The 26088-nt window shown below is 36.5% G+C and overlaps 1 protein-coding gene across 50 annotated transcripts in view; it reads right to left on the reverse strand.

Moving 5' to 3' along the window:
* Positions 1-26088, reverse strand: part of Pcm1 (pericentriolar material 1) — a 93843-nt gene that overhangs the window by 14476 nt on the left and 53279 nt on the right. For 11 of the 50 annotated variants that reach the window (XM_076553478.1, XM_015990000.3, XM_015989999.3 and 8 more), the window contains 8 exons: positions 23695-24053; positions 11326-11490; positions 8894-8956; positions 5478-5650; positions 4961-5092; positions 2640-2760; positions 1644-1802; positions 1113-1252 (listed from right to left, as the gene is read on the reverse strand). In XM_076553478.1, coding sequence (XP_076409593.1) covers positions 1113-1252; positions 1644-1802; positions 2640-2760; positions 4961-5092; positions 5478-5650; positions 8894-8956; positions 11326-11490; positions 23695-24053 — 1312 coding nt within the window. The remainder of the gene's footprint in view (positions 1-1112; positions 1253-1643; positions 1803-2639; positions 2761-4960; positions 5093-5477; positions 5651-8893; positions 8957-11325; positions 11491-23694; positions 24054-26088) is intronic. The other 39 variants (XM_006996671.4, XM_042262774.2, XM_076553467.1 and 36 more) reach the window with 11 other exon arrangements.

Consider the following 26088-nt stretch of genomic DNA (forward strand, 5'->3'; position numbering starts at 1 on the left):
GCAACAACTGCACCCATACCAAGAACTAAAAATGCCTCTAGGTATTAGATGTCTTCCTAACTTGCTTTCAATGCCACTTAGGGCAAATCTCTTCTTAACTGCACCTTAAAAACCTTGTGAAAGAAGACCAAGTGTGGTGGTATGCTTCACTTGGGGGGTGAGGCAGGAGGACTGTTTTAAGTTCTAGGCCAACCTGGGCTACATATTAAAAACTGTCTCAAAAAACCAAAACTATACGTCAGTTATGAAATAAACCTCAGCCTGGTTAGCTTCTCAAGGTCAGTCTCAAGTAGACCTGTAACAAGTAATCCCAGGGTTCTCATTCCTTTTCTGCTATTAATTCATTAAACAGGTCCTGTCACTATTTTTCCAGGTCAAATTCCACTCTCCTACTAACAATGAGATGGCTAAACTACATGGTACCAAAGGTTGACCTTAGATATTCTGGTCTCCTATTTTTATGGTTTTTCTGTGTGTATGTATACACGTGTACATATACAGGTGTGTAGTCGTGCTTTTTCGTGTTTTCTGTTTGTTTTGTTCTATTTTGGTTTGTTTATTTGCCTGTTTTATAAAGAGAAAGAAAAGAAGGCATGGAGTTGGATTGGTAGGGAGATCTAGGAGGAGATGAGGGAGGGTAAACAATGATCAGAATACACTGTATGGAAAAACGATTTTTTAAAAAAGTTATGGGAAGAAAAATTTAAAATGAGCCTGATGGCAACACATTTTTATAGTTTTCCATATCTGGGTGAAATGCAAACTATGTTTTCATTTCCAATTTTTAAAACTTCCAATTTTTGAAATTTTTACTTTAGATGAAAAGAGTGCAATTTTAAAATTCTTCTTTTAAATGAAATCACAGTATGCAATTTCAGAAAGCAATTTGTTTCTTCAACTGACCTAGAACTCACTGTGTATACCAGGTTGGCCTCAAACTCAGAGATCTGCTTGTTGAGGCCTCCTGAGTGTTAGCATGGCGTGCAACACCACACCCAGTCCTATTCCACGGGCACGTTTTTTTTCTTTGCCCTGTTAATGTTGGCAGCACTATTTACAAGGAAGTATATACGGTCGCTGTTAGTAATTACATAAGCTGGTTTACTTTTTACCTTCAAAAAGGGAATGACTTCTTTCATAATTGCTTTAATTTGGCGGTCCAGTTGTTGAGTATCAATTCTAGGACACGGGACAGCAGAAACGTCACTTACAGGCTGTGGCGAAATGTGATTCTCAGTAATGGGAGTTTCTACTTTTTAAGAAAAATGATGTATCAGCAAAAGCCAATGATATTATATACAGAGATATATACACATTCATATAATATTTTATAGAATGTTATAATAATTTTATGCTAAAATAATACAAAGGAAAAACCAAGTAGTTTTAGCAGTCCTTATAATCAAAGGAAAGCAGTAATAAAACCACTAGTATTAAAAAGGGCTTTAACTTTTTTTTTAAACACAGAGTGGCAAGTATATAGTTTAGACTAGTCCTGAATTTGTAATGTAGCCAAAACTAGACTTAAACTATAATCCTTCTGCTACAGTCTCTTGAGTGATGGGATTATAGCTATGCCCAGCTCGCTTTAGAGTTTCTATATGCAACTCTGATTAAGACTTCTGATCACTCTAAAAACACACCTTCTAAATTACTGACTGTGGTAGTGGCAGCAGCACCATCTTCATCCTCAACAACCCTGCAAGTACATCTCATATTTGAGTTACTTTCAGTCTCAGTCTTCATGCGTTCATATTCTCTCATTCTGGCTAATGCTTGGTCCAAGTGAATCACAGTGTTACCTGAATTTGGAACAGAAATATTCCTAGAATATGTAAAAGCAAATCTTTTCCCATACTCTCAAAAATATAAAAATCTGAACACAAGGAAGGAAAATTAGCTTTTTTCAAGACCTATTTTTATTTATGTGTATGTATATGTATGTGTCTGTGTAAGTGAATGCCACATGTGTGTGGGTAGCCCACTGAGGCCAGAAAAAGGTGTTGGTCCCCTTGGAGCTGGAGTTATAGGCAGTAATGAGCCATCTGATGTAGGTGCTCTTAACTGCTGAAACATCTCTCGAGCCCAGAATTAGCTTTGGAAGAATTTCCATTTATTGTGCTAATGAGGCACTTCATGTACAGCATCATCAGTTATTTGTTTAATCCTTAGATTACCCTAGAAATGACAGCACTTAAGTAGCTTGCCTCAGACTGCATAACCAGTTAAGTAAAGGGATTGTTACAAAATCTGAGTTTTTACCTCAAACCATTAACTTCATATTTTTATTGAAAATGTTTGGAGAAACCATGGATTTTTCACTAAGTATATGTCCTTTTTCCTTAAGGAAAAATAAAATCCCATTAAAAAAAACCCAAAACTCTTATTATTCATATTTGAAGGTTTTTTGTTTTTCCCAAGAATGTAGCCAATTCGACAAGAGTCCTACTTCAGTAGCATGTGCATAGCTTAGGGAGTGGATGATTTTCCCCAGGTCAAGGAATAAACAAGAGTCATGGATTTAGACTAATGGATATTTTTGTATCCATCCTAGTTATTTCCTTATTCAACTACCCAAAGACTGCCAAGAGATCATGATGTAAAGTCATATGCAAGGTTATGAAGAAAGCTCTGCTTACCTAGATCATCTGTTGCAAAAGGTTCAAAGTTGGAAGATCCAGACATGACACTCACATTATCAGCATCGTTCCGTTCACTGATTTTGTGTGTTTCTCTTTCAAAGTTCTTCTCAAAAGTTTCCTAGGTTAAATAAACAAAAATCACTAAATAGTCCATCTAAAGCATTTCATAAATATTAAATCTAACACAGAAACTGGTATTTCCATAAAACCACACATCTAAAAGAGATAAGAAATTACATGAGTACTCTACCCAGACAAGACAACAATGTAACCCAAGTTATTAAAGAGCCATTAAAAAAATTAAAATATTAAGTAATCTTGGAGAACTTCCTTGCTAAATAAAAATAAGAAAGCCAACTCATTAAAAATTATAAATTGATAGTTAACATTTTAAATTATCTTTACATTCTCATGGACACTTTATCTCTAGATACTTACTATATGTATCTCATTGTCTTATATGTGAAGAACAACATGACATTAATAATTTTATGAAATTATTTTATTTGGCACAATTAACATATAATAATGTACTCATTTTAGGTGTATAGTTCGATGAGTTTGGACAAATGGATAAACTTACATAATCAGCTTCTCTAAAGTAAAAGACCATTAGCTTGACATGGTAGTTTTAGTCACAGCACTTAGGAAACAGAGACAGACAGATATCTGTGAGTTCACCAGCCAGGTCTATATAGGGAGTTCTAGGTCAGCCAGGGCTACATAGTGAGACCCTCTCTCCAAAAAATAAGTATATATAATATAATATGATATATGATATGATATGATATGATATATATATATATATATATCATATATATAAAGACAATTTCCATCAACCAAGGTCTTTTTTGTATCCTCTACAGTTAATCTCTATCATCTGTCATCCAGACAATTTCTGTCACTTTGTATCAGTCTTTTCCAAGTTATCTCAATGATAAAATCCAATAATCCTTACTATAATCTAGTAATTTCTTCCTCTTCCCCAAATGAATGAATAAATACATAGACAATTGTGTCATTTTTCATTTCTTGCAAAGAGGAACATACCACTTTCACTTACTTGTAATAATTTATCAAAGTACTAAGTATTCATTTCCTAATTTATTTACCATTACAAAAATGAAAACTATGGGACTGAGTCTTTCCCAAGTTATCACAATGTCTAGTAATGAGCAAACACCAGGTTCAATGAGAGATGTTGTCTCAAAAGATAATATAGAGAGCAATACAGAATGTCAAGGAAGACACTCCATGCCAACTTCTGGCCTCTATACACAGGTACACAAACACATATAACACACACACACACACACATTCATATACACATTATAACATATACATATATATGTACTATATGTGTACAAGCACAATAAAATATAAACTATATAATTTTTAAACATTTTTTTTGCAGTAGTCTAAGATTTAGAGCACAGTGAAGAACAATTTTAAGTAGAAAAAGGAAGAATTGTCTTCAACATGAGTTTAAGAGTAAAAAATAAGAGAAAATCCTCAATTGTTTCTAAGCAAATTATTCTTATCTAAAAAAAGAGCCAACTCGAAAAACAAACAAACAAACAAAAAAGACAAAATATCCTTTTGGAGAAGTATCTTTAGAAAACATTATGTTAACATTATAATAATGAGAAAAATCACAACAATGTTATTCCAACACTTTACCTATAAGTAGATGTCTGCTAACCAATTATTCTATTCCTAATCAGAGATCTCCAGGTGCTTGAGTTATTAAAAAAAAGCATTTGCTATACAAGAACCAAAATCAACATCTGAACCTATAAAGAGGCCATTCCCAAGTATCTAACATATAAAAGTAGCCTGCCATTTTCCATGTTCTTTATATTTTATTCAGACATTTGTCTAAGTAGAATACATTAAATTTTTTTCTTCATCTTCTTTTGTCCATGTTTTTCTGCGATCTGACTGCTATTTGTCCTACTCATGGTTCTGAAGAACACAACAAAGACTTATTTAAATGTCTATTAAAGAGATGTATGGCTATTGTAGGGTGTGTTATTTTGTATTTTCGAGACAGAATTTCTCTGTGTAACAGCCTTGGCTGTCCTGGATCTCACACTGTAGACCAGGCTGGCTCTGAACTCAGAGATCTGCCTGACTCTGCCTGAGTGCTGGGATTAAAGGCATGTGCCACCACCACCCAGCTACTGTAGCATTCTCTATCATTTTTTAAAAGCTAAACATCAACTATATTAGGTAAAGCCACAATCTGACAATAACTTCAACTTTTGTTTATTATATATTGAAAGTATGTTCACATTTAACATATCATATTGGCTTACATCATCAGTAGTAGCAAGGCTTTCACTTGGAGTAAGTTCTGAGTTTGATGCTACCCAAGTGCCAGAATTCACAGATTTTACATTTTCTCCTTCTTTTTCATCACTTTCAGAAATATGTCTGGATACAATATCCTAAATAAGGAAATAAAGACATTTATATACAATACACACACACACACACACACACACACACACACACACACACACACACACACACACACACTTCATTCCAAATTTATGTTACAAACTTAAAAGCAGAGGCAGATAGAAGAAAAAATTAATTAAGTACTTTTCATAGATTAAATACAAGGCAAATACACACACACACACACACACACACATGCATGTAAAGATAACCTAAAACATACTGAAGCTATATAAGAAATTTAAAATAAAATGCTGCAAAAAGCCAAAAATAAATCTAAACACATAAAGAGCAAGGATGTGCTCCACTTAAGAAAGCAACCATATATAAACATGGAGTAAGCTGATAGAATAATAATGAGGTACCAGATACCTGCAATGCGTATAAAGCCCTCTGTCTCAAGTAGTCTGTATTAAGTAGCTGCAGCTCATGGAAAAGTTCAATAAGAAAATGTGGACGAGACTCATTTTGAGAAATTAATGTAGCTACTTCAGAATAAATAGTATCCCGTAAAGCTTCAAACATGGAAAAATCACTTCCAGTTTCTGGAAGATAAAAAAAAAATCAAGAAAATAACAACAATATAATACCTTTGTAATACCTTTTATTAATCTATATAATTTTCTAAGCTATAACTGAACACAATTCTATTTTAGGGCTTTTAAAGAAATAATCTTAAAACATCGAGATAAATAGTATGTATTAAAATGTTTAAATTCAAGAATAGCAATATCTGATGCCACACAGCATCATATTAACTAAAAATTAGTATTAAATTAATCTCAATTTTAAAAAATTGACCAGGTGTGGTAAAGCCTACCCAGCAGTGTGGAACATAAGGACTAAAAGTTAGAGCTAGCAGCTTGGGCTACATAGCCAAAAACTGGTCTGAAAACTAAGCCAAACCCACATTAAAAACAAAACCTGGAAAATTATATGTACTTCGTGGGACTAATGACTGAAATCTATAAGCACTGAATGCAATAAGTTAAATTAAAACAATTTTGGTTTATTTTGGTAATATGAACTTCATAATTAAAAAGAAAATCCATTTATTAATGCTGAAAAAAATGCTGCGGCTTAATAATGCACAATTATGCCATAACTGGTTAATTTCACTACAATGTCATATTTACATAACTGGTTCAAATCAGAGCAGAAGGTGCCCAAGTATAGTTGCCAGTTTTACAGACACTCTACATCACTATATTATTTATCTAAAATACTGCCACATAAACTGTTGACAACACTTGTAAAGTCATACTCTTTTTGTGAGGGTGTGTAGTGATGGAAACCAGTCCCAGGGCCTCACACATGCTACCTTGAATCATATGCTTAGCCCTAGACTTTTTTCAGGGTACAAACAGGAAATGTGTTCTCTCTAGAAAAAGAAACAAAGACAAAAGCAGCCCACACCCAAATTCTGTGATCTTTCTGGAACACTGGTAGAACTGCAAGTATCTAGTTACTATGGTGGTATTTTATTTGTACTGAAATGTGATTTTAATTGTATGTTAATAAATAGAGTTGCCCGGGGGTCAGAGCTATTAGAGCCATAGCAAGAGCATGGCAGTGGTGGCGCATGCCTTTAATCCCAGCACTTGGTAGACAGAGCTAGGTAGATCTCTGTGTAAGGATACAGCCAGCATTGGAGATACACGCCTTTAATCTCAATCCCAACCATAGAAGACCTGGAAGTCCCTATAGACAGGCAGTGACGAGGCAGTCATGTGTTTGGGTTTACAAGCAATGAGAAGGCAGAACAGAAAGACTATATAAAGACAAACACACAGGAAGTAGCGCTCTTTCGGAGAGGTCTCTTGGCTTAAGAGGCTAGCTGCAGGGTAAGGCTCTTAGCTCTGATCTCTTGGCTTTCTTCTTTGCATTGGTTCTGTGTTTCTTATTTAATAAGACAGTTGGTTACATCTACATTTGGCGTCCAACGTGGGGCACAAGCCCACGACCCTGAGATTAAGAGTCTCATGCTCTACCGACTGAGCTAGCTGGTAGAGCATTTTTTCAAGCAATGATTCTAAGAAAAAGAAAAAAAAAAATGTTGAGTGTTTCAATGAATGTCGTTTATTTGAAAGGCATAAAAAGAAAATGAAGATGTAATCATTTCTGCAGAATAGGGATAAGATAATGCAGCAGTAATGTATGCTGATTAAAAAAAAAAATCAAACAAAAAAACCTCTGCACTAATTAGCTAAGTTACATGACCAGGTATTAAATCCCACGAACATAAAAGACATGCAACCTATCCTATCATTCCTTAAGACCGCTATGCATTTTAAAAGGTGATATATTAAGGTTCTCGTAATAGTTTCAAAACATCCATATGTGATATATTAAAATAAAAGTAACATTAACTAAGTAGGAATGAAAACCAAGAAATCTCCACTTCAAGGAAGAAAAATCCAGACTAGGAGGTACTATTTGTTATATCAACTTTCAATCCATATACAGCATGTTAATTATAGTTTAATTTTTAAAATGTTTCTTTCAAAGCTCTAAAAAAGTAGTGTATTTATGGCTTAATAGTTTGATATGATAAAATTATTATTCTATAATAAAATTACTCCTAATTAATTACAACCTTCAACTCTTTTTTTAAATACAATTAGAAGGTTTAAATTTCATGTCAGTCTTTCCTCCTAAACTAAAATTAATGCTAGAAATCTCCCTAATCTCTGCCAACCTAATCCTGATTCTACTGCTGTAGGTCTGGGTCCTTGTTTCACTTGACATTTTGGTGACGAACCGGGCCTTTAACAGCTCAGTCAACACTCTCGCCATTGTTTAACTTTCTTTAGAGACTCCTAAGGATTCAAATAGGACTTTACTTTCCATTCACTGCTGCAAAAGGAACGAAAATGTTTTTATAACTATAATCATATGAATCACATGAAATAAAAAAATCCCTCTCACTAGGAGGAGGTAAAATATTTTTGTAATTCTAATTCATATAAGACTGTATCTAATACAAATATGTATTTTGGAATCAAAGTAGCATTTTGGAATATTTCTAAATTTCTATGATCTTTATTTATTATAGTCTATGCCAATCATTGGTTTTTATTTAATTTTTTTCAAATATTGACTGATAGTGAAAAATAAATAGCTATGGTATAAAAACACCTGTATCTACTTACAAAAAAATTTAATGCTTTTCACTATTTCAGATATATGAAACAAATAACTTTCAAACAATACTACAAAAACAGTTTCTATTACGTTTACAGATGTGTTAGCTAGGTTTCATGTTAACAAAACAAGAAAGGCAGGCAGTTTTGCCAACAGCAAATTATAAATGAAAGACTTTAGAATATGAGTATTTTATCTTTCTACGTTCAGAAACATAGATATATTAAGTTAAATCCAAAAAAGAAAAGAAATTCCAGGGTTAGAAAAATGGCTCAACAGTTAAGAGTACTAGCTGTTTTTCCAGGACCCAGAGCCCACACGGTGGTGAAGAACTGTCTGTAGCTCTAGCCCCAGGCATCCAACTCAGATATACATGTAGGCAAAGCACCAACATACATAAAACTAAAAAACAAGTTGGGTCTGGTAGCACATGTTTTTAATGCCAGCACTCAGGAAGCAGAGGCAGGTAGTTCTCAAGTTCAAGGCCAGCCTGGTCTACACAGAAAGCTCCAGAAGAGCCAAGGCTCTGTGACTCATAAAATAAAACCAAACAAACAAAAAAATTCAGGATAACATAAGGATTTTAGCTTCAGTAAATAAAAAAAGGTAAAAATCATGGACACCAGAACTAAGCAGACTGTTACCTGGTGCTTCATCACATGCACTTCTGTTAGATTTGCTAGATTGCTCTAGCATTTTAGCATGTGCTGTAGGAAAGGAGAGACACAGGTTGAACATAAAATATGTACATGTTGTAAAGACATAAAACGCTTATAATAAGTGAATGAGAAAAATCAATTAATTAAAAATGTTTGCCTATAGTGACATGCTATTTCAAGGAATAGTTTATGCTATATTTGGAAACATTCTCATTAGATGGGCTAGAGAGATGACTCAGTGGTTAAGAGGACCCATGTTTGATTCTCCACTCATGTGGCAGTTCACAACCACCTACAACTACAGTCTCAGAGGCACTAGTCAGGCACGTGGTACATAAACACATAAGCAACAAAACTATTTTATTTAAAAAAATATATACTTTTAAAATTTAAAAATGGGATGTAATCTCATTAAAGAAACTCTGCTATAAAGTTGCTGTGACTAATGATGAGAGTCACGGTGAAGCACTGTCTTTGAGGTTTGTTTTTTTTGAGGAGAGGGAGTATAAAAACACCCTGACACTCCTATAATTCCCGTGGGAGAAGAGGAAAGCATAATCCAATAATAGCAATAAGTGCTGCACTCTAATTAGCATGTTATAGGCCAAGTTACAACAAGCATCAATAAACAATGTAAAGAATATTAGGGTCATGGTAAATGAAAAACATGTCTTTTAGAATATTAATGAGTAGCATATTCAGTATATTTTTATACTCAAAACTATTTAATTCACCAAAATTCAATAATTTTTTTGAGACAGGTTATTACTATGTGGCCCTGGCTAGTAGACAACTTGGTATGTGGACAAAACTGGCCTCCACCTTACACAGATATGCCTGTTTCGGCCCTCTGAGCACTGGAATTAACAGCATGTGCCACCATGCCTGAACTCAATTTTTTTTTTTTAATCTGACAACAATAAGGTCTGGAAAACTAACTTTCTGTGGAAATAATACTACTAATTTTTTCTAGTACAATAGAATTACTATTTTTCCCAAAAGAATCCTGTACTTTATAGTTAAAAAGTTCAGTGCTACTAACTCCTAGCAATATGAGCTTGAGAAAGCCATTTCAAAATACAAGCAAATGTGAAGTTTCTAACTACAAAACTAACAACTATCTACTATATCCATTTCAGAAGCTATAAATGAGTTTATAGATCACAAAACCACTGCAAATGTTTTGATATATTTTCTTCTACCCTTATTTTCCTTTACATTTTTATTCATACATAGCTAGAATCAGACTGTTCAGCCAACACTAAACCTTCAATTTTTTTCTCACTTCTGCTCCCTTAGGGTGAATTCCAAAGAACATATACTAAGTTAAGGGCACCATTTGGCAAAGTTTACAAGAAAGTACAATTTCATATTGCCAGCCTTTTAACAGTACTGAAAAACAGAAGCAAAACAATGGCATTATGAGGCTCAAATGACCTGGTCAAAAATTCTATGAAACAAACAAAGAAAAAAAAAATGTATGTAGTAAGTATGATACAAATGATAGCTGAGATCATTTTCACCAAAGGAGACAAATGAGATTGTAAATCCATATTTACCGACTTTCTCTATGTATCTGAGATGTACCTATTCTTTGTAAATCAGTAAAATATTGGTGCTGACTTAAAATGGTGATAGTCATGACTCTATTCAATGAACACTTATGGAGAGTGTACCACCTATCATGTATTATACCAAATTTAGTGTAAAAATATAAAAGTAGTTGTTTGCTACCAAAGCACTCAAAAGGATGACACAAACATCTAAAATAATTTAATACTATATTCTGTGACTCAGATAATAGAAAAGGTTTATACAGGCAAGAATGGAAATGAAAGTGAAAAGTGGCCAACCTTAGACTCAGATACAATTTGGAGATTCCATAATTAAAATTTTATTTAAGAATGAAAGGAGCTTAAAGGGGTGCGGGAGGGAGGCAAAAAGGGGATGGATGTGATATGGAAAAGAGAACATGGCAGCCACGGGAATGCTCTAATTCAGTATCACTAAAAGAAAAGAGTTTAAGGCAGAGGAGCGTGAGAAAGGAACCAATTCCTTGATGGCCACAGTTGTTATATTAAGGGACGCACACTTTAGTACAGGCATGATATAGCAAATGTTTTAAGAAAGGAAGTAATGAGATTTCAAATCAAATCCTATTTAGATAAGATTTTCAGAATTTCAATTAGGAATTCCATATTAATATCAATTACTTATTTTAAAATAATTTTTAATGTGTCAGAAACATTAAAGAGATCACAGCAACAAAAAATATTTCTAGTTTACATTTTTCTATGATTAAAATCTTTCACAAGACAGAAATCTGTGAAAGCCTATTACTAAAACTTGCTTTAGTGTAGCTTTTCAAATTTAAGATGAATTCCTTGGATTAAAATAAACAAAAAAGAGGAACATACCTGAAGATATTTCTGCAGACCTACTATATTTTATTATTTTTTCCAGCTGTTCATGATTCTTTCTGCTGAATAATTTTGCTTGAACAGGCTCTTCAGTCTGGGCTGAATGTCTGTTCCTACTCTTGCAAGGTTCACATGTGCTAGACACACTGGCACTTTCATACCCTCGGGTAAAAAAAGTGACAGCTGTTATCAGATGCAACTAACGTGACTGAAAGGGAAACTCATTTCCACAGTCAAATAGCACAAGTAACTCTAAATTTAGAGCGCTATAACGGCCTGGCATAAACAGGATAGAAAATAATGTCTTTGAATACCTTCAGAATAAACTTTAGAAGGAAGAATTACAAGAATCAATTCCAACAGTTCATTTATCTTCTGATAGTCATTAGAACACCATGACTAAAAGTACAGTTAAGAGAAATCACAGATCTGAATTCTCTTCCAGATTCCAAGCTAACGCGTTTTCAATTTTATGAAATACAAAATAGAAACACTCTACTACATTTTCTTCCTAAGGTTTTTAAACTTCATATTCATTGTTATATGGACAGATTTCATTCTATATGGATAGATGGTTATATCTATCCTCTTCCCACTGAATTAAAATCAATTATATTGATCAATACATTAACCCTCCTATTTCACTGTATCTTATTTTTGACATTGTTTTAGTTTCTATTCCAAGTCCTTTTTATTCTTTTGGTCACAGAAGTTATACAGTATGTTTAATGATTTGGTAAGCAAGCCCCACTTAGCTTCTTTTCTTGACTACTCTTAGGTATTTATCCTTCCATATATGCTGGAGCCTTTTTGTTGTTCAGTTTCAAAAATAACCCAAGGCAAAAAAAAAAAAAAAAAAAAAAGACTAAAATTAAATGCACTTAATTTGAAGAAGACTTACATTTAATTTTATATATTTTTTAAATCTCAGAAGTGCCTATGTTTTTATACTTAATCTTTTTTTATATTACCCAAAATATACAGCTTTTTATAAACCTACTACTTTTCTTGTTAGCAAAGAAAAGTGTGTGCCCACTTATTCAGTTCTGAGGTACTTCAACAGTTTACCTTGTTAACATTAGTTATTTACCAAAACAAAACAAAACAAACAAACAAACAAACAACCCTAACAGAAACAAGTATTCTCTTTACTAATAGTTATTCCCATTATTTCTGGTCCTAAGATAAACTAAACAGGCTGGTAATGCAGAAGGGTCCCTCTTTAGTTTCCCATTCTGACAGAAGTGTCTGTGACGTGTTTCCATTCTACAATGCAATAGGCACTGAAGAATGGCTTTGTTGTCCTTAACTCGCTTTCTTTTGTTTCACTAGGAATGACTTCAAATCTAACCTACACTATGAATATGACTTTTTTTCCTTTTAATACAGATTTTCTGGAAATAAATCGTGAGAATGTTTCTGAAATTATACAGTCAACTGTCTAATATCCTTTTGATATATTAGCAGTTGCTAATACTTTTTCTTTTGACACACAGTCTTGAACTTGTAGCAAACTTCCTGCATCAGCCACTTTACCTTTGAATTATACACTGAGATTGGTTTGTGTATGTGTTTGTGAGTATACCTCATAGCTGAGTAGTGGGGGGGCACGCCTTTTATCTCAGCACCTTGGAGGCAGAGGCAGGCAGATCTCTGAGGTAGAGGCCAGCCTGGGCTACATATTGAGCTCCAGGAATACACACAGAAACACACATAGAAACAAAGAACAAAGGACAAAAAAGTGTCTCTGTTTCTCTTCTCTCCCCTCCCCTCCTTGTCTTGTCTCTTTTTGGCTCTTTGTGACACCATCTGCCTGGCACTCACTCTGTAGTTCAGATGATCATCAGATTCACAGCAATCTTTATGACTCAGCCTCCACGGTATTGGGGTTGCAGGTGTATGCGGCCATGCCTAGCTAGGGTACTGTCTTCTTACCTTTCCTTACACAAAGTTAATCTGTTATGAGTCATATGTTGTTTCCATGATTTGCTTCAGACAAGATAAGCCTGCTCTCTTAGCTGAACACAGGATTCTTACATTGCAGTCCCAGCCCACTGTAACTTGCACCCCTTGTTTGTTTGCTTGCTTTGTTTTAATAAATTGGACATAGAACTAAACAGCTTTAAAGAAGCAAGTCCTCCTTGGCCTCCCAAATGCTAGGATTACAGGGATTTGCCTCTACAGTATATTTGGATTATGTATTGTTCATCTTTCTTTTATCAAATGTGAGACTGCTTGATGCCAGTTAGGCTCCTTTTTGCACATAACTTATTCTTTTCTCCGGGAACATACATTTTTACTCATCTTTGATATTCAGGAATTTGATCACCCTGGATGGACAAAAGTTGGCTGTTCTGAAATGTACTACTCTCAAATCCTTTATCACTTCATTATGTGTTTAAATATTGCTTCTTGCTTTTTTACTTTATGACTCAGAGTACTTTAGATAAAGATTTTCTCTTAATCTTCTAAAATAAGCCCTTCCAATTGATTTTTATCACCTACTAATTTTGGTCTATATAAAGATAGAATTCTTTTTTTTTCTTTGATTCAAAATTGGTAATTTGCTTTAATAAACAATATTAAGATTAATAAAACCATTTCTCTAGTTATAAAGAATTTACATATTATAATTCAATCTGCTTATATGCCCTTATTTTGTTCAACGGTATAGTTCCTTCAAATAATTCTTTTGCTAGATTTTGCTTGTTCTGGTAGTCTGCCTCTATGAACTCTCTCTGGTTGCTAGTTTTCTCTTTATATGCACTGTTATATTCACTGGCCCAACTACAAATTTTACCACCCTAAGGCTGCACACAAATGCTGGGTTGCTTTAATGGTGACATTCTAAGATTATAGAGCAGACACTATTTTTCTTCTGGTCAAGCCATATTCTAGCTAGCAATATGAAAACATGGAAGTATTTTCTCTACTCTGAGCTGCAAAAGGTAATGCTTACTTATGTGTAAGGGTAGAAACGATCACCATGTATCTGTTCACTAGTATCTTTGCCTATTAGTATCTCCGGGAGATCACTACTCCGCAGACCAGAAGGGCCAAGGAGAGGCTGCATGCATCTTTTCTACCATAGCTTTAAGACTAGACTTTGATTTTACCCTTGTCATTCTAGACAAGTGAGAGAAGAACCTTTACTGCTATGTCCCCTAGACCAGAACAGCTGCTCTGATGATATCAAGTAAGTTCCCCCAAGTATTGTGCTGCCTCTGTGATATCTTCTGTGGTTTCAAACCTCTTCTATTTTTAAGAACATAATTTAGGTTAGGATTTCTTTACTGTTTTTTCAGGATGAAGCCTAGTCACTATTATCCATTCTGAATGAAACTTACCGGGAAGAGTTCTCTTAAAGGCTAGTTTATTACTGTTAGTCACATAAAACAAGTCCATTAATAAAGGGAATGTCTACCAAAAGTACTGTAGAAAACGGTATGAGTACCATACATATGGTCGTTTGATTAACACAAATTGCTCTGAAGAAAAATAGGTATGTTAACCTAACAAGAAGATTTACATAAATGGAATTAAACTTTTGACTCTATTACTGAATCACATGAGAAGTATTAAATGAATTCTAATTGAAATTAAATATAGGTTATGGATACATACAAAATTCTCTTTGTGTACTTTACAAAGGGAAACATGCAGTCAATCTGCCCCCTCAGAGAGAGAGAGAGAGAGAGAGAGAGAGAGAGAGAGAGAGAGAAATGCCCTATTATTGTGATGCTACAAAGAGGGACATGCTGGTTGGTTTTTATCCACTTGACACGAATCTAGACATATCTGTAAATAGGGATTCTTAACTGAAAAAAACTGTACCCATAAGATTGGCTTGTAGCAAAATCTGGGAGGTACTGCTGATTGATTTGGGAGGGCCCAGCCCACTATGGGTGGTGCCAACACTGAGCAGGTGGTCTTGGTTGCAGTAAGAAAACAGACTGAGGGGCTGGAGAGATAGCTTAGTGGTTAAGAGCACTGGTTGCTCTTCTAGAGGTCCTGAGTTCAATTCCCAGCATCTACATGGTGGCTCACAACCATCTGTAATGAGATCTGGTGCCCTCTTCTGGCCTGCAGGCAGAACACTGTATACATAATAAATAAATCAAAAGAAATGCTTTTTAAAAAGAAAGAAAGAAAACAGACTAAGCAAGTCAGTAAGCGAAGTTCCTCCTAAGCCGCTGCATCAGTTCCTGCCTGATTCCTTTTGCTGATAGGCTTGATGTAGAAGTGTAAGCTGAAATAAACCTTCCCTTCTCAAGTTGCTTTTGGTCATGGTATTTTATCACAGCAATAAAAACTCTTAGAGGGAAAATAGCTGTCTATCATAAGTAGATAAGATTTCCTTTACTAAAGACACTATACATTTTGGATGCTGGGCATAGCAAAATTAAGCTGGAACTGACCTGGAAACTTCCTTCCGTCTGGCTTTTATAGAGCTTAAAGATGCTATGCAGGCTAGTCGGGGAGGAAAGTAATCCATCAGCAGCCCCACCTAGTGATGGACCCTGCATGCTGCAATACCTATCTGAAGTCACTGGTAAAATAGTGGCAATGTGTTATAGGGTAACTGATCTCTGACTGGACTTGAGGCCTGCTCCACAGGAGGGAATTCACACCTGGTACTGTAAACCTATTTCAAAAAGTCCGCAACTAGAAGATTATAGACCCTACATGGGAACCTACTACCAATGTTTTGCTAAAGGACATGTTCTCAAACTCTTCTAAATATTACACTCATTGCCATAGATTTATGCTGCTCTAAACTTGAATCAGTTAAGTTTTTTTGCAGTGGGCATAGGTTAATGTGGAGACTCATAATTAGTCAAAGTTCTATGAAAATAACTGTTAAGTGCTCAGCATTAATGGGACATCTGTTAGTCTCCCAAGCAGGGCCAAGGATATATCGTAGAAGAGGAGGCAGAGAGACTATAAATGCCCGAGAGTAGGAAGGACCACTGTGGCTTGCTGTCTTTTGGACATGACAGTTTCATTTATTAACTCAGAACAGCTATAGCTACCTGCATATGTTGCATATAAGATCAAGCCAGTCAACCATCCTCCATGGGATAGGGACTCATGAGGCTCCACTTTCGCTGAGGAGCTATAGACAGTTGGTGGGCGCTGGGAGAGGGGGAGGAACTTTTCTTGGAGTAGGGAGTGGTCACTGGTAGGTTGCTCACGCTCCAGTGGTCGGCTCCACACCTATGTTAACACAGCCCGTAACTGTATTCACTGAGTGTTGAGTGTGGTGGTTTGGATGAGTGTCCCCCATAGTCTCAGACATTTGGTACTTGAGCCCCAGCTGATGGCACTGTGTGGTGTGAGCTTAGAAACTGCGGCACTGGTGGAAAAGGTATGTCACTGAAGGCAGGCTCTTGAGAGTTTAAAGATTTACACCATTTCGAGTTCATGCTCTCTGTTTCCTGCTTGTAGTTTAAGACAGAAAATAAGCTCTTAGCTTCTTCCTCAAGCTGCTATGGCTACTGCTTTCTCACCACAATGGATTCTCATCCCTCTGGAAGCTTGAGCCCAAGGAAACCCTTCTATAAGTTGCTTTAAGTCATGGTGTTTTAGCACAGAAATAGAAAAATGACCAATAAATACAGTGAGCTGTTTTAAAAAAGAAGAGGCTGGAGAGATGACTCTGTGGTTAAGAGCACGGGCTACTCTTCCAGAGGACCCGGGTTCAATTCCCAGCACCTACATGGCATCTCATAACTGCCTGTAACTCCAGTTTCAGGGGATCTGATAGCTTCATACAGACATACATTCAGGCAAAACATGAATGCATGTGAAATAAAAATCAATAATTAAAAAAAAAAGAGGACATGAAGGAAGAAGGATGTGTTTGGGGCAAGAGTAGGAGAGTGGAGTTGGTGTTGGGGTCCAAGAATAAGTAATATTCTTTAAAAGAGTGGAGGACTAGAGAGATGGCTCAGTGTTTAAGAACATTTGTTGCTCTTCCAGAAGACCTGGGTTTGTTCCCAGCACTGACACAGTGACAACATATAATCATCCATAATTCCACTTCCAGGGAATCCAATGGCCTCTTCTGACCTCCAATGGCACCAGCCATGTAGTGCCCACACAAACATGCAGGTAAAACACTCATATATGTAAATTAAAACAATCTAAGAAAATTTTTTAAAGAGGGAGGGACCAGAGAGGTGGCTCAGCCTAAAGGCACTTTCTATGCTAGCCTGGGAAACAGAATTTGATCCTGGAGAACATATAAAGGTGAAATGAAAGAATCAACTACATGGAGTTGTCTCCTCACCTTCACACATATGCCACAGGGCATCTACCTGGGGACTATGACCCTATAGTATCTGTCTGTCTGTCTGTCTCTCTCTCTCTCTACACACACACACACACACACACACACACACACACACACACACACACACACACACACACAGAAGAGAGAATAATAATATAATAATAAATAATTTTAAAATAATATTTACAAAGGGAGGAAAAAGACCCAAATTAAAATTATTAAAGACAAGAGCTAGGTTTCTTTTTATTTTTTATATTATATTTTAAATTTTATTTATTATGTATATGTTTAGCTGTGTCAGCATGTAGAGGTCAAAGGACAACTTTGGGAAATCTGTTCATTCTTCCACAATGGGGATCTCAGAGATGGAACCTAGGTCACTAGGCTGGGCGGCAAGCATCTTTACATGATGAGCCATCCTTCCTACCCAAGATCTGGATTTCTAAGTTAAGGTACTAATGTGTGACTAACGAGTTATCTCTAGGGCATTTGGGTTTTGTTTTGTTATTGAGATAGTATCTCACAAGGTGCCCAAGCTGGCCTCAAACTTGCAATCCTCCAGACTTGGCCTCTCAAATAACTTCAATTACAATGTGAGCAAGCAGGTCAAGTTCGTTCAAGGGGATCAGCAGAATTAGTAAAGGTTAATACTCCATATTAACACTGGCCAGGTGAGACAGTACTGCAAAAGCATGACCGACACACAATACCCTGAGGCTCTCTCTCATCTCTCATGTCTGTCCACAACTCTCTCATATCTGGTTGTTGGACTCCGCCCGACTGGAGCAGCTACATGAACAGCAGCACTTCTACTTATGCCTTCAGTGTCGGGAAAGGCATCAGCCATGGCATTCTGAAGGCCCTGCATACATCCAAACAGCCACTCAAGGAAGAGCGGACCCACTCTATCAGCTTCCTGGAACACGGGGCTGCTATGTGGCCCATTCTCACTTACTATCTATCCTCTCTCTCCGGAAGGCTGACTAGAAAAAAAAAAAACATGCATGCTTACACCCTCGCAGCTTCTAATGAAACAGGAGAACTTTCTGACTCACTTCTGCAGGACACCAGTGGACTATAAAATGGCTAAAGATGAAACTGTCTCCTGGATCATTTTGTTTCAGTGTTGCTCTGGAGTCTTGGTACAGTGTATACTGATTTCTTTAGTACAGGCTGGCTCCAAAAGTCTGTATATTCCTAATGAGCTTATAAATGTCAATGTTCCTTATCAATGGCTTATATTCTAAAAAGCAAGAGTGTAGTTGAACAATTTGATTCTGCTATATATAAATCAATTTTAGTGCTATCTTGTTTGATTCTGCTGTGAAATGGGGCCTTAACGATGGCAGTGAATGCCAGCTGAACAAATGTGAATATTATTTGGGCAGATATTTTTAAAATTACACATGAAGGAAGACAGTACAAAGATCAGAATAACAATCTTTGCCCTAACATAAAAAAGCTGAACCATATATATGGCAAAACAGAATGGCCATAATCAGCATTACTAATGACAACAAATACTGGTACAGATGCTGTGACAGGGGAACTCTTACATACTGTTGGTGGGCATGTGAACTTGGGCAGCAATGCTGGCAATCATTTGGGAAGTTTTTCAAAACAAAACAAAACAAAACCTAGAAATAGCCATATGATCCAGTTATCTGACTCTTAGGCTTATCCTCAACAGACTACATCCTATTACAGAGACAGCTGCATTTTAAAGTTCCCTACCACTCTCTCCACAATAGTTAGGAAGTGGAATCACCTGTATGTCTATCAACTCACAAATGGATAAGAACACATCACAGTATTACTCAGCAGTAAAGAAAGATGTAATCATGATTGCAGATAAATGCAAAGAATTAGAAAAAGAATTAAGAGTGCAGTAACTTAGGTGGAGAAAACAAATGTTGCATGTTCTCTCTTATATGCAAATTCTAGCTTCAAATCATTTGTCCCATGTGTGTTTAACTTAGAGCACAAGAGGAAGCCAGAAGGGGCATTTTTCAGTTGGAGTTGGGAAGGGACACTACAGGGAGTAGAAAGGCTTGGGGAGCATGGGTAAAACCAAGGGGCTGTAAGGAAGGCCAATCCAAAGGAAGGGGTATGGGAAGACCTGTTCAAGTCTACTACCTCAAAATCCATTTGTAAAATATAATTGGAGTCATAGCAGAATACACGTGCTATGAAAGAAGAAAAGGGTACAGTGGGGCAGGTGGGGTAAAGGACTAAGCAAGAATGGAGGTGGGGACGAGTAGAAGAGGAGATATAGATTGTGAATTAACCAAAATGAAGGAAACCATGTTAGTAAGCTAATTTCAAAAACAAAAAGAAATGTCTGCATGGAATTACCCTGCACTGGTGGACAATGTAGCTCCCAGAGGACATGAATTATTATATGAAAATTGCAATGTAAGTCAGGAGATACCTCCCTACAATTTATTGGTAGGGAGATTCCAAAGGTATACAAAATACCACAGGCTATCCTTGGTTACCCACTGTGTTGACTAGTCTTATATCAATTTGATACAATGTAGGGTCATCTGGGAAGTGGGGCTCTCAGTTGGCCTATAGGTAAGTCTCTTGGGCACTTTCTTGATTAATGACTATACAGGAGGGACCAGCCCCCTGCGGACGACGCCAACACTGGGCAGGTGGTCCTGGAAGAAAGCAGGCTAAGCAAGTCAGGAGGAGCATGCCAGTAAGCAGCGCTCCTCCATGGCCTCTGCTTTAGTTCCTGACTCCAGGTTCCTGCCCTGACTTCCCTTCATGATGGCTTACAACTGAAGGCTGACTTAGAGCTTTCCCTCCCTTAAGTTGCTTTTGGTATCATGGCACTTTATCACAGAAAAGGAAACCCTAAGACACCCACCCTGATTCCATGGAAAGACCCTACTGCTGAAGACAGCACACACTATGGTTGTAGGCCATAGAGATATCAATCTCAAACCAATAGGGAAACTTCCTTTGTTTTCATAATGTCAGAAAGAGCTATGAAGGCTGCTGAGAGAGAAAAGACACCAATGATCTTACCCAGTGGATCCTGCATGCCACAATACAGACGGAATGGCAAGATGTGCCCACTGGTGCAATACTGACTGACAGGATTCAAGCCCTGCTCCAAAGGAGGAAATTTCATGCCTGGCACTATAATCTTGATCAAAATCCCAAGGCTTCAGAGGTCTTAAGCCCTAGAACTGAACCTGCTACTATTTTTTCTAAATGGTCACGGTAAAATTGCCTTCTAAATATATGTTTATATCCATAGATGCTCTAAGTCTTGGTCAGAAAGGCTTCTTTTTTCAGTGGACAGCAATCATTGCAAAGATGCAAAATTAGTCAAAATGCTGAAAAGAAATGGAATACTCAGTCCTACATAGGATCTTTATCAACAGCATCCCCTAAGTCCCAAGGCTCCAGGTATGTCTCGAAAGAGGTGGTAGCAAGAACATAAGGGCCAGAGGATGGAGAACAGTGCAGTGCAATGCTGTCTTCTAGATATGACATGGTTACAGAACTCAGAAATCCACAGCAGATATAGTAACCCTGCACAAGATCAAGGCAGCCAAACTCTGGCACAGACAGATGGGAGAGGTACTCTTCAGGCCTCACTCCTTTGTTAAGAGTGACTGGCATTTGACAGCTGCTGGGGGAGAAAAACTCAGTCTTTTTGAAGGTGTTTCCTTCCATTGGCAACACTTCTTGTGCTGTAGTGGATGACCCACCCATATGCGCAACACTAACTGGACTTATCCAAAAAGACAGTCTTCTCCCTCGTTGGCCATCTGAAGGCAAGACGGGTCAACAGCAGCTCTACAGAGTTGCTCACAGTTCTGGGCAGGATTCTTGTGTTTTTTCAAGCCTACTCTAACAACTACAGTCTGATCCAGAAATATGAACAAGTTTTGGCAGTGTTTCCATCAGTATGCAAAGGACACAGGTTTCATAAAGTTGGACTAAACAACCTTTCTTGAATGAATTATTCAAGGCCATCTACCAGTGAAAGAGATCGTGCAACACTGTCATAAATAAAAAAATTTTCGCCGGGCGGTGGTGGCGCACGCTTTTAATCCCAGCACTCGGGAGGCAGAGCCAGGCGGATCTCTGTGAGTTCGAGGCCAGCCTGGGCTACCAAGTGAGTCCCAGGAAAGGCGCAAAGCTACACAGAGAAACCCTGTCTCGAAAAACCAAAAAAAAAAAAAAAAAAAAAAATTTTTAGACCTTCAAAGGAAAAAAGACAAAGTTGGGAAGGTGACATGTTAGGGAATATGTGGGGAGTTGGATGAGGGAAATGGGGTTGGGTTTGATATTTCATTTTACAGAACATGAAATTCTCAGGAATTAAAAAAAAATCATGATTAAAAAAAGAAATAAAGGGGTTTCACAATAATATAGATTTTTTTCCAGACCAACTAAAGCAGAATCTGTATTTTTGTCTGCTTGTTTATTAAAAAGGGTTTTTGTGGGTAGCCAGGTCTGACCTTGAACTCTCAATAATCCTGCCTCAGTCTTTTGATGAATCAGAATCTCTACTTAAAACAGTATTCTATGGGAGTCCATAAGAAACTTTAAAAAGTTTAAGGAGTACTGCCCCCAGCACATCAAATTATCTAGCTAAATGAGAGAACGTTACAATAAAAATTGCTCACATTCCTTCAGTTATATACCAGAATATTTGTGGGGACAAAGAACCAAGAAATCCAAAACTATGTGATTGTTCATAGGCTCTGTCTCAGAGAAAAATAGCATGATCTACTTGAATAGGTCTCTGGTTTAACCAAATTAAGCATGTGATCTTTATTTACAACATTCCAGAGTTTAACTAAAAAAAAAAAACTGCTTTAAATCTAGTACTTTGGTAAACTTTTAAAAAAAGTATAGAAGAACCTACTTTTTAAAATCAAGTACACATAGCAATGCTATAAAGAGAACTTTAATATGATATTCAGTAACAAAATTCAACGAAGCACTACTTTATCTATAAGTAAACCTGTTTTAAAAGTGGTTTTATTTATGGTAATAAAAAAGAACACTGTAGCTGAGCGGTGGTGGCACACTCCTTTAATCCCAGCATTGGGGAGGCAGAGCCAGGAGGATCTCTGTGAGTTCAAGGCCAGCCTGCAGCCTGGTCTACAGAGCGAGATCCAGAACAGGCACTAAAACTACACAGAGAAACCCTGTCTCATAAAACCAAAAACAATAATAAAAAAAAAGACAAAAACCAAACCAACACTGTATTAAGAATCAGAAGCCCATTAAATGACTCATCAAGAATCTAGGAAGAAGACTTGATTAAAATTCAATGTAGTATCCTGGTATAACACTGAAATGCCAAGAAAAAAAAAAAGTCTAGGCAACTTTTCAGTAACATAAAATTTAAGAGAACATCTGCCCAGCTGAGTCTTGACAGCTGATAGCTGCTGGGAAAGAATCATTCTTCCTTGAAAGTGTTCCTACTATCAGCATTTCCTGGGCTCCAGTGTATGGCTCCACACCATACACATAAGGGCTGCACTAACTGGAATTAGTTGGTTATCGAAAAGAAAAGAGAAAAGAAAGGAAAAGAAAAAAGAAAAGGAAAGGAAAGGAAAGGAAAGGAAAGAGGGAGGAGGGGGGAGGGAGGGGAGGGGAGGAGAGGAAGGGAGGGAGGGAGGGAGGGAGGGAGAGAGGGAGGGAGGGAGGGAGGAAGGAAGGAAAGGATATGACACTGGAAGGGAAAACATGCTGCTTGGTAGATGTGTACATATATACTATATATATATATATATATATATATATATATATATATATATATATATATATCTATATCATATGTCTATGTGTATATATATATGTATATATATGAAATGAGAAATTTTAAGATACACAAGAATAAATAAAAATAATGTAAAATACTTACATTAAATGCTACTTAGGAATTTAAAAACCATAGAGTTAACTTAAAATGGCTGAAGTGGGTCTCAACAATACTTGTACATCTAGCTGTATAAAAATGTCAGCATGTCAAATTAAGAAGCCCAACATTTCTTGTATTTATACTATAAATGCTCAACAATCTCAAAACTTACCAATATTTTTAACTCTACTTTTCAGCTGAGTAGAATTCCTCTTCTTACTCCTCGATTTGGGAGTTTTGTCTTTAGAAGCCAGGCTGGCCTGGGCAGATGCTTTTCTAGTTTTAAAAGTTTTAGTTACTGTTGTTGGATCTATGGGATCGGGCATACTGCTAAAGCTTTCCAATGATTCTTCATCAAACTGGCGTCTTCTCCTGCTTGTATCTGGTGGATTTTTGCGGTTACTATTTGTAGCTTTTTCTACAGATACTGCAAATCCAGTCTTGAAAAGTGGTTTTTCTACTACCCGTTCTTGATCATATAACCATGGTGTCTTGGTGTTTTCAACTTCCTCTTCAGGGTGTTTCTGATTCCTTACCAATAAAAAAGTTTTAGACATCACAATTAAGATTTATTTATATCTATTGAAATCTCCATATACGGAATAAATTTAGGTGAATAGAATCATCAGGCTAGAAAAATGTTTCCACAAAAACATGCATTCAATGTGTAAATACTACGTATTACAAATTACTTTTATCTTGGATCCTTTACTGGCAAAGTCTAAATCAAAGAACTAACATTTATGATGTAAAGAGTAGGAAAGAAAATATAAATTCAAAGATATAAGACATAACAAGCAAAACATGGTAGAAAAGGCTGTGAAAGAATTGAGCTGATAGCTTGTGAATCTACATGAGTTGCTCAAAGCATTTCACACAAACTGGAATTTGTGAAAACAAATGGCCACTCCACTAGTGTACTCCATTACTCACTGAGTAGTTTCTGTTGGTCTAATGTCATTTCTCAAATTTTATCTGCTAAATGCCGCCATCACTTATTTTAAAAATATACAAAATAAAATTAAATAGGTATGCAGGATTTCTCAGAACTCTTTATATGCCAGTGTACTTATAATGTCTTAAGAGCAAGTGTAAAAAAGAAATATACAACTTTTTATCATAGAGCCTAGCAAATGTTCACGAAGAGTATTTTTGGGAGATACTGACCTATATATTTTAACTCAAGAGTCAGAAGTTTCTAGCTTATAGAACAAATTCAGTAAATACCTGTTTTAGATGACCTGTGAACTAGAAGGTTTGTCTGTTTCTATTCTTTGGTTTTTTGAGACAGGGTTTCTCTGGGAAGTCCAGGCTATCCTGGAACGCACTCTGTAGATCCAGGCTGCCCTAGAATTCAGAGAGATCCCCTGCCTGTGCCTCTCCAGTGCTAGGATTAAAGACATATGCCACTACTGCCTGGCTTTGTTTCTATTCTTAAGAGTTTGTTGTTTTTTTTTTAAATCAGAAAAATATTCCGCATATGGAAGTTATACATGAAATTCACATTTCTTTTTTTCTTCTTTGGTTTTTCTAGAGAGGGTTTCTATGTGTAATGGCCCTGGTTATCCTCACTTTGTAGACCAGGCTGGCCTTGAACTCACAAAGACCTTCCTGCCTCTAGCTCCTGAGTGCTGAGAATAATGGCACGTGTCACCAAGCCCAGCGAAATTCACATTTCAGTCCCTATAAAATACAGTGAGCGTACAGTCACTCTCATCTTTATAGACGGTGGCTGGTTTCTTCCTTCCTTCCTTCCTTCCTTCCTTCCTTCCTTCCTTCCTTCCTTCCTTCCTTCCTTCCTTCCTTCCTTCCTTCCTTCCCTCCCTCCCTCCCTCTCTCTCTCTCTTTCTTTTTTTTTTTTTTTTTTTTTTGGCTTTTTCAAGACCAGGTTTCTCTATAGCTCTGGCTATCCTGGAACTCATTCTACAGACCAGGCTGGCCTCAAACTCGGAGATCTGCCTGCTTTTGCCTCCCCAGTGCTGGGATTAAAGGCCTGGCTGGTTTTTATTTTTTGTTTTTTGGTTTTTTTGTTTTGTTTTGTTTTTTTAATATAAAAATTGCATAGAAGATTGTCTACGACAGAGAGAGTATGGTCTGCCTGGCTTAAAATATTTACTTGCTAGCACTTTACAGTAAGTTTTATGACCTTTATAAAACACTACTAGGTCTTAGCTTCCTTATTATCTTTAGTCACTTAACCTGTTATCTCTGATAGTTCAGATTTGGTAAGATAAAGATACCTAATTTGAAATAATTCAAGTAGCTAAAAAAAGATATGTAGTTCCATCCTAAACAATGACATAGTTAATGCAAAATCAAAGTAGTTTTCATATTGAGGGTATATAAAACATGGATAATGAAGTGGAAAAATCACAATAGGAGGCCTAGTTCACTGAAGCTTTGCATAAATACTCATCGCTTGTGACTCATTCAATCTCCTTTCTAAATGGCAACTGATCCCTGTGTCAAGCTCTGATGCTTTCATAATGAAACAAGGAACTTAACAGATAAAACTGTTAGGATAACTAATAAGAAGGAGTCAACAATGTCAGGGAGAGGAAATAAT

The sequence above is a fragment of the Peromyscus maniculatus genome, chromosome 17 (genome assembly GCF_049852395.1).
Source record: "Peromyscus maniculatus bairdii isolate BWxNUB_F1_BW_parent chromosome 17, HU_Pman_BW_mat_3.1, whole genome shotgun sequence".
Lineage (NCBI taxonomy): Eukaryota > Metazoa > Chordata > Mammalia > Rodentia > Cricetidae > Peromyscus > Peromyscus maniculatus.